General features: G+C 43.3%; 1 protein-coding gene across 1 annotated transcript; it reads right to left on the bottom strand.

Moving 5' to 3' along the window:
- LOC117663460 (CCN family member 2-like) lies at positions 1–13,027 on the bottom strand. Its single transcript, XM_087876394.1, has 5 exons — positions 12,887–13,027; positions 11,684–11,897; positions 7,750–7,992; positions 4,083–4,312; positions 1–1,279 (listed from the first exon to the last, which is right to left on the bottom strand). The coding sequence occupies exons 1-5, from the start codon at positions 12,950–12,952 to the stop codon at positions 968–970; spliced, it is 1,065 nt and encodes a 354-aa protein (XP_087732520.1). The 5' UTR covers positions 12,953–13,027; the 3' UTR covers positions 1–967.
- Between the last annotated feature and the right edge of the window lie 2,712 nt (positions 13,028–15,739).

A 15,739-nucleotide genomic window follows, 5' to 3' on the forward strand; every position in this document is an offset into this window, starting at 1 on the left:
TTTAAAAATGAACAAGCTGAGGGTTTATTTCTTATACGGTTGGATTTCTAAGCATTACCGAACAGCATCCTCTAGCGGACAGTGCTGGGGATGATACTACATGCATTGCAGTTTAAGCAAATCCAAAACAAATGGAAAAATAATTCTCTCTTCCTCCACCAGCGGATTGAGAGAGAGGAGAGGAGACAGAGAGAGAGAGAGAGAGAGAGACAGACAGACAGAGACAGAGACACAGAGAGAGAGATAGATAGAGACAGAGACAGGGAGACAGACAGAGAGACAGACAGAGACAGAGATAGAGAGAAACAGAGACAGAGACAGAGACAGAGAGAGGGAGAGGGAGACAGAGAGAGAGACAGAGAGAGACAGAGCGACAGAGAGAGAGAGACAAAGAGAGAGACAGAGAGACAGAGAGAGAGAGACAAAGAGAGAGACAGAGAGACAGAGAGAGAGAAAGAGACAGAGAGAGAGAGAGTGAATATGAATGAATCACTAGGAAAATTGGGTTCAGATTATAAATGACATAAGTAATTTGAGAACATTAACATTAGTTGTCCCAAAGGTGCTTTTTTTTCAAGAGGCAACTGGACTTTCTGGTTTTTCTTTGAAGACGTTTCGCTTCTCATCCAAGAAGCTTCTTCAGCTCTGACTGGATGGTGGGGAATGGAAGCACCTCTAAAAATGGACTGGTCCAAAATTATTATTCATCAGCCATAAAACGGGGAGCCAGAACAAGCGATTACCAGCTACCCCCACCCCCCATTGCAAGATTGTGTGTGGTTGATAGAGAACCCAATATATCAGCCTTGTCTCAAAACACAACATGCCAGATGTATGTTACTGGTCACTGGACATGAACTCTCTTGGATCATTTGAGATCATTTCCACTTTGTCTAAAAGATGATCAGCAAATACATCTTTAGATACTTTCAACCTGCTGGATCTAGAGTAAGAGTTGGACCCAGCACTACTGATTCTTTAGTTTGAAGTGGTCCTCTACCATTGACCGGTGGTAACTGGCCAGAAAGACATCATTATCTGCAGGGCAGTCATAGTGGCAAGAACAAGACTTGATGAACATCATTTTCCGGATAAACGACTCTCCCTTTGGGCACCGAAATTCCACTTCCACTGTGCTGGTGATATGTGGCGTACAACAGCGATTGTCCATACAGCTGCCGCAGAACTTTGGCTGATAGGAGTGGATGCTGGTGCAGCCGGTGAACTCAAAGTTGATTACCTCACGAGATTTAGGGCTTCGCAGGCACCTCTTCCCTCTCTGGAAAGAAAAGATGACAGACGCAAGTCCCTTGGATGGGTTCTGAGTTATCCCAGCCTTTTTCAACCTGATAGTTGTCATACCATCAAAACTGTGACATATGACTTTGCATCAGAAGGAGAGAAGGATGGAGCTGCGATCGCAGGCAGACCCAACCGTGAGGATTTGGGCTTTGGTACCAGAGATGATCAGAGGTGAAAGCTGGATCTTTTGGTTTAAGGGACAGTGCCTTACAACAATCAAGTGGAAAAACAACATGTGTGAGAATCGGGCCTTGTGTTTTTCCATCTGTGCCTGGACTACCATGTCTATGTTCAAACTTTGGATAGAACTGGGATTATCCGTTCCATTGTGACCATCAGCACTAATTTCAGCATCAGATAACTAACAACTTTGTGTCCCAAAAGTGCTTTTTCAGGAGGCAACTGGACTTTTTTCTTTGAAGACGTTTCGCTTCTCATCCAAGAAGCTTCTTCAGAGTCTTCAGAACTGAAGAAGCTTCTTGGATGAGAAGCGAAACATCTTCAAAGAAAAAAGTCCAGTTGCCTCCTGAAAAAGCACCTTTGGGACAACCATGACTGAGAATCTCTACAGGCTTTTAACAACTTTGTGAAATCTTTCTGGGTATGTAACGCGTCAGGGTTGCAACTGCAAAAGTTCATAAAATGCCTGGGGGATGGTGATATACACTCAGTTGTGAAGTTCACACATTTTTAAGTGGCCTTGATTGAGAAGCTCTGTTTTAAGGTGTTAGTTAGATTGATGCAAAACAACAATTTTCACAATGGTAGTTAATTAAAAAAAAAAAACTGTGTTCCTGTATGGAGCTCTCCAGGGTTCTGAAAATGCTTTATTTTTCAGTACCAGAAACCGGAAGTGCCTTGACTAGGTATTTACAGCTACTTGTCCTTAGTTGGGATCTTTGAACTACTCAACCAGCTCACCCATTTGGGTTATTCTCAACCAAACACATTTTATGGATTTATTATGAAAATAACATCTACACTGTGAGAATGTTATCTTGAATTATTAAGTGGAAAAGCAGGGCATAAATATGAAAAACACAATTCAAAGCATGTTTTCTCTCAGCTCTACAGTTTTCTTTGTGTTACTTACAAAATGTTTATTATGGAAAAAAAAAACCCACCCCATCACCCTCTGAAGGATCTTTCAGAATGGATAACTCCAAAAAAAACATATAAAACATACTAAGATACCTGCTCCAGCTTCCCCTTTGCTGGAGATGCTGGATAGAATTTGACAAGGATGTTTTAATCTGAAAGGCTGCAAAGGCTGGACTGAGGTGCCTTGATAACCTCTTCCAAGTGATCTAATTGAAATAAAGATCTTGGTCAACCCATGCACCAGGAACTTCCCTCAAGAAGTTATCATATATCCCTGATCTCCGTGCTTTCCGCCGTGCCCTCAAGACCCTGATGTTCCAACAGGCGGGGCTAAACATACAAACATGTGAATGATTTTTTAAATGTTATCTAATTCTGGGTTTTATTTAATTGACCAAACTAAGTAATAATTTTAATTAGCAATTTTATGATGTTTGTGTGTCTATATTTTTCTTGACTGTACACCGCCTTGAGTCCTACGGGAGAAAGGCGGTATAAAAATATAATAAATAAATAAATAAGTGTTCTCTGAAAATCAACATGGTCCATCAGGTGTCTGGAGTGACCAATCAAGTGGTTCTTTCTTCTTATGCTAGGGAGCAAACATGGGGATATGAAAAAGTCCAGGATGATGATTATTTCATTACAGGCTAACTAGGCTTTAAGCTGGAGCAGCCTAAGATAGGCCCACTGAGGATCTAACAACCAGGAAACAGGGTTCAGTCCAGAGGGTTGAAAGGCAAAATTGGTACTAGATACCACCTGTTGTGGCCTGCCAGTGGAGCTGGTGGCAGACTCAGGCAGTGAGGAGATTGGGGAGGAACATGGGCCAGTCCTGGAGTCTGGGGAAGGCCCTGATTAGGGCTCTGCGTCAGAGGCAGAGATGGGACCAGGACCGTCTTACAGTTGTCAGCTGCCTTTGAAGTTGGACATCAGTGGGGCAGAAGAACAGCTGGAGCCTGTTCCGAGTGTGTGCATGCGCAGAGCTGCCAGGAGAAGGGAACAGCTAAGGAACAAGGGTCGACTCAGGAGTAAAGCCACAGGTGGATGGTGAATGGCCCCTCCCATAGGGAATAAAGAGGAGTGAAAGGGGAGGGGAGTTTGCAGGAGACAATTAGTTCGCTTAATTGGTTCGTGATTCTCAGAGACTCCTTGCCAACTTTTGAAGATATCAGCCTGGCAGCTCTCCAAGCCAGATAAGGTCTGTGACTGTAAATTCCCCCTTGAAAGACTTTGCTGTGAATGAGAGGAATTCACAGTAACTTAATAAAAAGGGTTTTTTTGTCGGGACAAGGAGTCTGCTTCATGCTCTTGGGAAGCCTAGGACAGAACACCATAATCTTGTCTTTTGTCATATGTCCCTCTGTCCATCACTGCCAAGATGCCACTGCTAGCCCTTCCCCCATCAAACCAACACCCCCATACTCTGCCATCTCTCCCCCAGGTCCAAGGAAGCCATCCAGCCCCCAGATATATGCTCCTCCCTGTAATGCACAATCAGATATATTTGCCACCTCAACAAAAATGAGTTCAATTCAGCCTACTAAACTCAGGAGATTCTTGACATATTCTATCCAACTTGTCTCCATCATTTCTGGTCCCCACCAACTCTGCTCCCAGCCCCTTGCAGAAGTTGGTATCTGATACTTGGCACCCACTTCACTCAGCTGCCACGATACCTTGATGCTCCGGTCTAGAGAGACATTGCAGAATCGAACGAAGCACAGCCTGCTCTCCTTCTCCAGTTGGCACTGGGGATTGTCATTGGTAACACGGGTTGAGATGCCCATCCCACAAGTCTTAGAACAGACACTCCATTTGGTGGTTTGCACCAAGCAGTTCACTTGAAGGTCATTTGGTGTGGATTTAAACTTTAACTCAGGCTTGTGAGCAAATCTATTCCTGTAAACTGAGATGGGCAAAAGAACTTCCATGAGCAAATTCTGAAGATTAAAAGTAATGTGATTTCTTTTTCATATAGCTTGCCCTAACCTCATTCATTTTTTCACTTGGCCAAACTGTGGCAGCCCAAAAACATCTGAAAGGCACCAAGCTGAAGAAGACTAATATAAAGACTTGACTTTCATTGAACTAAATCCACACTCACTTCATCTCATTCTGCAATAATGCAGCTGTGTATTTAAAAAGAAATCCACCTTATGGCCAAGAGGGACAGCATTAGAAATTAGTTATACATATGGGAGGGACATGGTGGCTCAGTGGCTAAGACACTGAGCTTGTCGATTGAAAGGTCAGCAGTTCAGCGGTTCGAATCCCTAGTGCCATGTAATGGGGTGAGCTCCTGTTCCTTGTCCCAGCTTCTGCCAACCTAGCACTTTGAAAGCACATAAAAAATGCAAGTAGAAAAATAGGGACCACCTTTGGTGGGAAGGTAACAGCGTTCCGTGTGCCTTTGGTGTTTAGTCATGCTGGCCACATGACCACGGAGACGTCTTCGGATAGCGCTGGCTCTTCGGCTTGGAAATGGAGATGAGTACCGCCCCCTAGAGTCAGGAACGACTAGCGAGGGGAACCTTTACCTTTACCTTTATGGGAGATTGGTCACTTACAGAGAAATTTCAAAGGATTGCCCAGCAAGAGACAAATACTGAAACATTTTTTTCTGAAAGAGATTGCTGGAGACAATGTTGTTCTACTCAAAAAAAATTTAATGTCCATTATTAGTCTCACAGGCTCTCCTCTCATTCCACCAATTCATTAGATTAAGTGCAAGAGATTTAGTAAGGTCTTCTCAGAGGGGGCACCAAAAGGCAGGGATGAAATCATGTTTAAATCACTGGACAGCAGCAAACTTTGGTGTGCCTGGATTACTTCTGTTTTGCTCTTCTTCGAAACTAGGTCTAGTTCACACATCATGCTGAGCTTTCATCTGTCACCCATGTTTTAAGGAGTAAATACTAAGTCACAAACCATGGTTCTTAAAGCTCCTGACAGCCCACTTCAATCAAAAGCAAGAGTCTCTTAAGGTTTCTTCCAGAGGTGAAATCTAAAATTTGTTACTACTGTGGGTGTGGCTTGGTGGGGGAGGGGGTAATGTGACTGGGTGGGCATGGCCATTTTTTTTTTTTACTTTTAAAACCATTTTTTCTACAACCTCTTCGGCTAAGAGGTTGTAAAAAAATGGTTTTCAAAAGGCTCGGACGATCTCAGCTGAGTTTCCTGATCAGCAGAGGCTTTTTTAAAAAGCCTCTGCCGATCAGAGAACTCAGCTGGGATTGTCAGAGCATTTAAAAGAAAAAAACCCTTGGGGGGGGCGGGGATTTTTGCTACCGGTTCTCCGAACCACCCGCCTCTATCGCTACCGGATCAGGCGATCCGGTCCGAACCGGGAGCATTTCCCCCCTGGTTTCTTCCCACAAATTATTGGAAGAGAAGAGAATAAAATTACAGAAATCTTAGCAGCTGAGAGGTTTTCATTATCAGGGCTCAATTCAGTATCTCAGCTAATTAAGAAAACTTCTTTTTCAGTCTTTGCTAAGATCTCTGTGAACTGATGAGAAAGCTATTCTCTTAACAAATAAGAGTAGAATATCTGGGTGATCAGGATGTATCCTCTATCAAGACTCTGAACATATCATTGCAGCTCAACGGAGTTCACACAATCCATTAAACCAAATGGATTGCTAAAACATATGAAGAGGCTAAACCAGGGGTGTCCAAACTTGGCCCCTTGAAGAGTGGTGGACTTCAACTCCCAGAATTCCCCAGCCAGCATGAGCTATAAATATGAGAAAGTTGTTGGCTGGGGAATTCTGGGAATTGAAGTCCACCACTCTTCAAGGGGCCAAGTTTGGACATCCCTGGGCTAAACCATATGATGAACGGTTGCAAGAACTGGGTATGTCTAGTTTAATGAAAAGAAGAACTAGGGGAGACATCATACCAGTCTTCCACTATCTCAGGGGCTGCCCCAAAGAAGAGGGAGTCAAGCTATTCTCCAAAGCACCTGAGGGCAGGACAAGAAGCAATGGATGGAAACTAATCAAGGAGAGAAGCAACTCAGAACTAAGGAGAAATTTCCTGACAGTGAGAACAATTAATCAGTGGAACAACTTGCCTCCAGAAGTTGTGAATGCTCCAACACTGGAAGTTTTTAAGATGATGTTGGATAACCATTTGTCTGAAGTGGTGTAGGGTTTCCTGCCTAAGCAGGGGGTTGGACTAGAAGACCTCCAAGGTCCCTTCCAACTCTGTTATTCTATTATTCTATTCTAAATCCAAGCAAATCACATTATACTGTACTGTGTTCTTTAATATGATGTGTGAATTCAGCCAATAGTTTATAAAACTTTCTAACTGACGAGCCTTCTTTTTTTTCCTGTCATCCAGTAGACTACTTCTTTTGAAATCTTCAGACAGTTCTGCTTGTTCTTGAAGAGCTCTTTTCAATTGCCATCTTGTTTTTCTCTTTTTTTGGAAGGGGGTAAGCAGGCAAGCTTCTGGTTCTGTTTCAAGATTTTGTTTCAGTGTCGTTCAGCACAGTTTTCCTTCAACATTGCCCAGCCCTAAGAAATACCATAGTTCTGCACGCAAAGCAACCACTCTGTAATTTCTTATGACCCTCTCTCCCTTCTACCAATCCTTCTTCTTTTTGTGCCATATCTGTCATCGGACATTGGTGATCATGTTGGAGATCCTATTTTTATCAGCAGCCGCACGAAAAAGTGCTGCTGAGTTTTATCCAAACCGGTCCCTTAGATTTTGAAGCCATGATGTTCTTCTTCTGCCTGGACCTTGTTTTCCTTCAATCTTTCCCTGGAGGATTAAAAGATTTAAGAGCCGAGGTGACACAGTGGTTAGAGTGCAGTACTGCAGGCTACTTCAGCTGAGTGCTAGCTTCAGTTCAGCAGTTCAAATCTCACCAGGCTCAGGGTTGACTCAGCCTTCCATCCTTCCGAGGTGGGTAAAATGAGGACTCAGATTGTTGGGGGCAATAGGCTGACTCTTAGAGAGGGCTGTAAAAGCACTATGAAGCGGTATATAAGTCTAAGTATTATTGCTATTGCTATTAAGTGAAATATGCTGTATTTTTCTGGGTGTTGCATCACATGTCTGAAATATTTCAACTTTAGCTTTTTAATGGTTTTGATGATTTCCCAGGCGGCTTATCATCTCCTCATTTCTGATTTTGTCAATCTTACCAATCCTAAATGCATAAAACAATCTCGTTCTCCTCTTCCTCAATACTGTTTGGGCTTCTCTTGACTTCCTCTTGACCTTTCATCCAAGATGACTTCTACAGAGCCATAAGATCTACCTTGATTCAGCAATTACAACATCTCCTCCCTGTCCCCGTTCATAGTTCTCCCATCTCATCACTCATACCTTTCTCGGAAGGGGTCTTTTCACTGCTTCTTTCACAGACCCACTCTTCGCAACACTTGTTTTGCGCTTTTACCCAGTGGTGAAAGGGACAATCAGGGGGCGGGAGACGTGCCCCATCAGGGCAAAGGGGAATGCAGCCAATGGACCCGCCCATGCAGATACACTGCAGCTGACAACTGGGCTGGAAGCTCTCTCCATTTAGATAGGTTTTTCCCATCAGGACACAGGAGGACCCTTTGTGAGCTGGAGGAGGAACACAAAGGTGTGTGTGAGCAAGAGTTTAACACAGAATATGTACAGTCCACATAAGCAACCATCACACTTGAATTGGGTGGCATTAATTTATTTATTTATTTATTTATTTATTTATTTATTTATTCAATTTATATACCGCCCTTCTCCTAGTGGACTCAAAATGGAAAGCTGTGCATATTTTATTATAAACTAGCTGATAACTCGGCATTGCCTGGGTATTTATTTATCCCAATCCTGTATTAGACAGGAAGAGCAACTTCACCCTGAGTCCTGATTTCGGCGAGAATTAAATTAGTTAAAAATATTTTCCCTGTGCCCCCAGAAGCGTCAAGTAAAATGATACCACCTTGTTGTTTTGCTAGTTGATCCATGATCATTTGGTATGCTTTTTTCTGATCTTGATTTAGAAGCGGCTTCTTGTCCGCGATATATGCACTAAGCTGTTTGACATTGTAGTTCTTTTCTTGTATGTAATCAGTGTGAAGTACGTTGTGTCAGTCTTGTAGTGGTGCAGGCAGGCCGAGTTGCAGTAATGTTTTATTGATCATGGCCATACATTTGTTTTCAAGAATAATCAAAGCCTTGTTGAAAATGTCCGGACCAAACGTAATTTCTAATGTTGGATTTTCCCCCTTATCAGAGGGAGCCCCCTTGTGGAGTACTGTGAAACCGTTACCATGGCAACTCCACTGTGCTGCACAGTAGAAGCCATTTTAAGGCACAACGAGCTGTATCTTAACAGAACACCACCACCCCCGAGGGATGTTAGGGATGTCTTACCCCCACAGTATTTTTTTCCAGAGAATAAGTCATCTGTGTACCAAGTTTGGTTGAAATTGCTCGAGGCGTTCCAGAGTTATGCTGGAACATACAGACACACAGAGAGCCATTTATATATATATAGATATAGCCATATTTTCTACAAAAGCAGTCAAATGTCAGCAAATCTATCATTAATACCAGGAAATTGGTCTTTGTTTTAGACAGTTTAATAATTTTTCCTCCCTCCCTTCTTTCTGCTTTCATTTCAATTACCATCCAATGAGTCTTCTGATGTTTGTAACCTTTGGTATTTTCCAATGAAATGGCATGACATTTCCGGTGTATTAGTCCCCAGCTTGCCAAATTCCATGAAGATGTCAAAAGGGTAGCCATTTTTAGTATATTGTGCTAAAGACTGGACACAAAGACTGCCACTTATCTAAACAAAATAAAACTTACAATTTTATTAACATTCTCTTTTTGGCTACTCTTCATGACCTTTGAATGAACTAAAGTTCTTCTTCTTCCATGCAAAATAATGCTCCCACTACAGAGTAATAAAAACAAAAATAGATGCATTTCCATTCATTCAAGTTTCCATTGATTGGAAATGAATGAATTCTTGCTTTGCTTTGCTTTGGTTCATTTGAATTTTTCCCCCTGAACAGTATGAATACACATTAAAGTCCTTGAAAAGAGATTAGTAAATGTGTCACTGAAATCTTGGAACATAAAAGTATGGATTCGTAGAACCAATGAAATGGGAAATGTGTTGAACAGTATTTCCCAACTGGGGTAATTTTGAGATATTGGACTTCAACTCACAGAATCCCCTAGGCAGCATAGACACTACTAAGAATTCTGGGAGTTGAAGTCTATACATCTTGATTTTCCAGACTGGGAAACAACACTGTCATAGGTCATTCATATCAAGAGACCACACAAGAGATTATTTTCGCCTATTGTCCATTTAGTAATTGGACAATGCTTTTACCCTTAAAGTGCAGATGAAATCTATCTTCTTATAAATCTACTTGTCTATAATCTTCTTATAAAGAACAAACTTTTTGTAGCTTCAAAGTATGGGAAAGGGTCACTTAAACCATCAAATCCAGTTCTCTGCAAAAATCCAAATTAAGGCATTCAATCTTGACCTGCAAAACTTCATTGAAGGTAACCCACCAACTCCCTCCATGATTGGTTCCACTAAACTGGTGTTAAACTGGTATTAAGGAGCTTTTTCTGATGTTCGAAAAGATCTGCCTTCCTATAAGTTAAGAAAATTATTCGGTCTTATGTCTTGGGATGACAGAGAAGAAGTCTCTTCTGTGCAATATTCTTTCAGGGACTTGAAAAATGTTACCGTATGTTGCTTTCTACTGTATTCCCATTTTTCAAAGCTAGACATAGTCAATTCCTTCACTCCCTCCTCCTCTGGCATGGCCTGTCTGTCTGTCTGTCAGTATGTACTGTATATCTACCTGCCTGTCTAATCTAATCTATTGTTCTGACCTAGGCTACCTGAGTCTTTAAAACACACGAGTAGTCCCAAAAACCTCTTTTATTGCAATAGCTGTGAATTCTGTTCATTCACAGATGAGTCCCAATTAGTTATAAAGAGTCCTTTGGGAGAAGTCCTTCGGGATAATCACCCACCTTTATCTCCCTTAATACGCTGCCAAAGACCTAATTGGCAAAACCACATGGAGTCCAGAATCAAACAGAGCTTCAGGCTTTAAGCTGAACCGAATGAACAAACGTTGCTTCATGCAAAGGCCCACATGCCTTTGCTCCTCTTTTAAGTCTTATGGGAGGGGCCAATCATCTCCAAGCCCTACTCCCAAGTCGTCTCCTTTGTTTTAGCTGTTCTTGACTTCTGGCAGCTCTGCACATGCACGCACTGGGAACAGGCTCCCCCTGTTTCTCTGCCTCGCTAAGGTCCGACTTTGGAGGCTCCGGAGGCAGCACGTACATCCCAGATGGCCCTTTCTCTGCCTCCGATGCAGAGCCCTCGTCCGAGCCTTCCCCAGACTCCAGGACTGGTCCATGGTCCTCCCCAGCCTCCTCACTGTCCGACTCTGCTGCCAGCTCCGTAGGCTGCTGGTGGATCATAACATGTATTCTAGTCTAGTCTAGTCCATACCATTGACGGAAAGACTCTGTCCCTGTGATTTAGGAGAGGTGGAGACTGTGGGTCACATTCTCCTTAGATGTTCCTTTTACACAGAGATTAGGAAAAAACATATTCTGCCAATAACTGCTAGGTATCCTGGCCATTCCGATACTACCTATCTTCAGTGGTTGCTTAAGGATGAACAGTCCATAACTACAGCCCAGGTGGCCAGATTCTGCACAGCAGCACTGGGGATTCATCACAAACACATGTCTTCTCCAGCATAGCGATGTTATATAACAAATGTGGCAAACCCTCTGCACTGCTTAGTCTTTTCCCTTTTAGCGTTGAACCTACAACGGGCCACACAGTTTATGGATTGTAAATGTAGTATAGTTAGACCATGTATAATTGACAGACTGGATTTTATTATAGAGTGTAGTTGTTATGTATTATTTTACACTAGAATTTTTAATTGTATATTTACGGAGCGTTTTTATGTGTTCTGGTGTCTGGTCTAAGGCTGCAATAAACTGAATGGGATTGAGTCTAGTCTAGTCCAGTCTAACAAATAAAAACAGCAAGATAAAACAAAACTCTTCCCACCAGGTGCCAGACCAAGCATACTATTGGGGGGAAAGCTCACATTTTCAAACATTACCTTTCTTCATTGCTATTCCAAATGGTTCCCCAGAAATGGGAGCAGTGGGAGGGACCAGCACAGATATTGAGTGGAATAATTGCTATCCATGACATGCACATTATGCTTTTGTAAAAGGAGGAGAATAGGAGCAAACCACTCACCTAAACAGATGCCACTGTCTTTCTGGGTTTTGGAAAAGTCACAGTAGAGCCCTTTGTGGTGATCACAAGATTCCTGCAGCGAGCACAGCTCCCCGAGCTGCCGGGAACATACCCTGCAGCAACCACAACCATCTAGCAAAAGGCTGTTGCCAAGAGGGCAGGGGGGAGTCTGTGAGGGACACTGGCAAGGATAGGAACATGTCTGAGATGCTACCTAGAAAAGAGACAGAGACTTAGCAGTGTATGAACAACAGTGAGCTCAAATCTTTTTTTTTTTTCTTCATTAAAATGCCACTCAGACATGGCATAGGAATTCCTGTATGGCACATGATGTTCTATTGCTGCCTTCCAAATCCGTGGTGGGTTTCAAAAATGTTTACTACCGGTTCTGTGGGTGTGGCTTGGTGGGTGTGGCTTGGTGGGCGTGGTAGGGGAAGGATACTGTAAAATTTCCATTCAACCAACCAGGGGAAGGTTACTGCAAATTCCCCATTTTCTCCAGATCAGCTGGGAGTTGGGAGGCAGAGAAGAGCTGGGGCGGGGCCAGTCAGGATTTTTACTACCGGTTCTCCGAACTACTCAAAATTTCTGCTACCAGTTCTCCAGAACTGGTCAGAACCTGTTGAAACCCACCTCTGATCCAAATCATCTGCAGGAGGAAACAGTTTTCAGCTCTTCTGGCTACAATAAGAAAGTAAGAGGTAGAAGAGGTGGGACTCCCTGATAGCCACATGGACCATCATATTGGAGGGGATTAGTTGAGGAAGAGATTATGGAGGGCAGTACATGTTTAGAAGAAGCAGCACCGGCATTTCTGAGATTTCCAAGACTTGGCTGAAATAAACACACATGCACATGGCTGAAATAAACACACATAGTTTTCTCCCCACATCAAAGTCGAACAACATGAACTAGGTGTAAGGAGACTTCCTAGATTCCTCACTCTCTAAACCAGGGACGTACAACTTTAGCAATTTTTATGACTTGTGGACTTCGACTCCCAGAATGCCCCATCCAGCCATGCTGGCTGAGGAATTCTGGGAATTGAAGTCCTCAAGGTTGGAAAACCTCTGCTCTACACACTTGAAGACTTGTTCTCTTCTTCATAGTAAGACACCCTGCATTATAAAAAAAAAAACTTTTGAGAAGTCTACACCCTCCCATTTCCACTGCTATATCTTCATAGAAATATACAATACATACCCATCCAGGAACACGGGCCAATAAAAAGAAGGTCAGAATAATGATTGCGCCAGAGTTGCCAAACATCCTGAACCCCCTGCTCTGGGCATCCCTCTTTGTTGCCTTCTGAACAGTAATGAATTCAAACTCATCTTTTAAATAGACCTCGGTGACAGGGCTGGGACTTCAGCTGAGTGACAATCTGGAAGATAGCCAAACATTGAGCGCAGGGAAAAAAAATCTGAATTCCAGAGAATTCTTACTACTGGAGGAACTTGGCATGTCCTCGTAACACAGCATTTATGCAGGAGGGAGAAGAAAGAGAGACATCAACTTCGCTGGCCAAATCTTGAGAAGATGCTATTTTTTCTTTTAATTTCAGAAATATTTGTGCCATGACTCCTTGCCCCATCCCTTCTGCCTCCCTTCTCTCTTCTCTTCATTCTTTCCCATTAGTTTAATTTTAATGGCCAATAAAAAAACTAACCTTCTTAAGTAAACTCAAAGCCTATTGTGGTCATTCTTCACCCTTGGAAAAGGAAAGAAGGTGTCACTACATAGTTTGTTGTTGTTAATTGCGAAGTTGTGTCCGACCCATCACAACCCCATGGACAACGTTCCTCCAGGCTTTCCTGTCCTCTACCATCCTCTGGAGTCCATTTAAGCTCACGCTGACTGCTTCAGTGACTCCATCCAGCCACCTCGTTCTCTGTCGTCCCCTTCTTCTTTTGCCCTCAATCGTTCCCAGCATTAGGCTCTTCTCCAGTGAGTCCTTCCTTCTCATTAGCTGGCCAAAGTATTTGAGTTTCATCTTCAGGATCTGGCCTTCTAAAGAGCAGTCAGGGTTGATCTCCTCTAGGACTGATCCGTTTGATCGCCTTGCAGTCCAAGGGACTCGCAGGAGTCTTCTCCAGCACCAGAGTTCAAAGGCCTCAGTTCTTTGGCGCTCAGCCTTTCTTATGGTCCAACTTTCACAGCCATACATTGCAAGTGGGAAAACCATAGCCTTGACTATACGCACTTTTGTTGGCAGGGTGATGTCTCTGCTTTTTAGAATGCTGTCTAGATTCGCCATAGCTTTCCTCCCCAGGAGCAAGCGTCTTTTAATTTCTTGGCTGCAGTCCCCATCTGCGGTGATCTTGGAGCCCAGGAAAATAAAATCTGTCACTACCATTTCTTTCCCATTTATTTGCCAGGATACTACATATGGTGGTTAGGCAACAGCATATCGGCTGGTCTGAAAAAGCTAACAGGGATCAGAATTGATCAATTCTTGGATGGCAATCCACCAGAAAATCCAGGGCTGTAAAATAGATGTGTGTGTGTGTGTGTGTGAGAGAGAGAGAGAGAGAGAGAGGTGGTATTCAGCCAGTTCTGAACGATTCGGACGAACCGGTAGTAGCGACCTGCGGGTGGTCCCGCACCAGGGGTGAAATCCAGCAGGTTCTGACAGGTTCTGGAGAACCGGTAGCGGAAATTTTGAGTAGTTTGGAGAACCGGCAAATACCACCTCTGGCTGGACCCCGAGTGGGGAGGGAATGGAGATTTTGCAGTATCCTTCCCCTGCCATGCCCACCAAGCCACACCATGCCCACCAAGCCACGCCAACAGAACCGGTAGTAAAGAAATTTGGATTTCACCACTGGCCCACGCCCACCCACCTGGGCGCAATCCCGTCCTATATCGCTGTGTTTCTGATGCTGCATGCATGCCCAGACCATACGTGTGAGCAAATTGCCTTGTTTGATATCACACCCATGTGTGGATGGTGCACGAGCGAATTGCCATGTTTTGTGATGCTGCACATACGCATTGATGGCATGTGCACACTCACATTTCCGGTGTTAGCCGAACCAGTGGTATCTGTATGTGAAACCTGTTGAGGATAAAACTGCCCTCTGCAAAGTAGTACAACGGACCAGACAGCGAATAGATACGATGCGTAGCAAAACACACAGTCACAGACTCTGGACATTTAAAGAAAAATAAACAGTCTTTACTTGTAGTATAAAAACAAACTTGGCTTCTCAAAACAACGTCTTCAAACAATCATGGTTTAACACAAAACATAGTTCAACCTTCAATAGCAGGAGCAGAAGCCGAAGTGAGAGCAAGAGTGAACGAACTTCCTGCCTTCCTTATATGTCTGCTTAGCACAGCCAATTAGTCATCTTTGTAGCAGTTAAAGTTACAGAACATAGTTTTCTATATATTATCTACCCAACCGTAGGATAAGCATCCAACAAAACCCACCTTGGGGGGGGGTACGCGTGCGTGCGTGCACATGCTTTCAAGTTAGTTTGGACTCTTTGCAACTGCCTGGATATCTCTTTGCTCTCCAGAGCTGGCAGCTTGGATGAAAGAAAAAAGGAAGTTGAAACGAGAAGAGAGTGAGAGAAATTAAAAGTGGTGTGACTACAGGCGGTCCTTGATTTACAACCATTCGTTTAGTGACCGTTCAGAGTTACAGTGCACTGGAAAAAAAAGTGACTCGTGACTGATTTTCACACTTATAGCCATTGCAGCACAGATCATGGTCACGTGGCCAAAATTTGGGCATTTAGCAACTGGCATGCGTTGATGACAGTTGCATCTCCGAAGCTTACCTGTCAGAGTTTAGGCAGCATAAGTAGCATTATTAGATACAGCCAGGAGCTATAACACAGTACACAGCACACAGAGCTTTTTAGATATATACAGTGAACTATACAAACATATACGTGATTCAATACCTTTACAGCTACAGATACATGGAGGAGCAATAATACACACCAAGAGAACAAGAAGTATAATGCAGGATGAGAAGGCTTGAGGAGGAACGCCCTCTAATGGCTTCCTTTATATAGGCAGCTTCTGACCCAGTTCCTTAAAGTG

Source organism: Pantherophis guttatus, chromosome 10, assembly GCF_059756535.1.
Source record: "Pantherophis guttatus breed Tessera chromosome 10, ASM5975653v1, whole genome shotgun sequence".
In the NCBI taxonomy this organism is placed as follows: domain Eukaryota; kingdom Metazoa; phylum Chordata; class Lepidosauria; order Squamata; family Colubridae; genus Pantherophis; species Pantherophis guttatus.

Coding starts and splice junctions, on each gene's coding strand:
- LOC117663460 (XM_087876394.1), bottom strand. CDS start 12,952: ATGTTTGGCAACTCTGGCGCAATCATTATTCTGACCTTCTTTTTATTG. Junction 11,898..12,886: donor TGGCCCGTGTTCCTGGATGG/GTATGTATTGTA, acceptor TCTCTTTTCTAG/GTAGCATCTCAGACATGTTC. Junction 1,280..4,082: donor CTCTAGACCGGAGCATCAAG/GTATCGTGGCAG, acceptor TTTTCTTTCCAG/AGAGGGAAGAGGTGCCTGCG.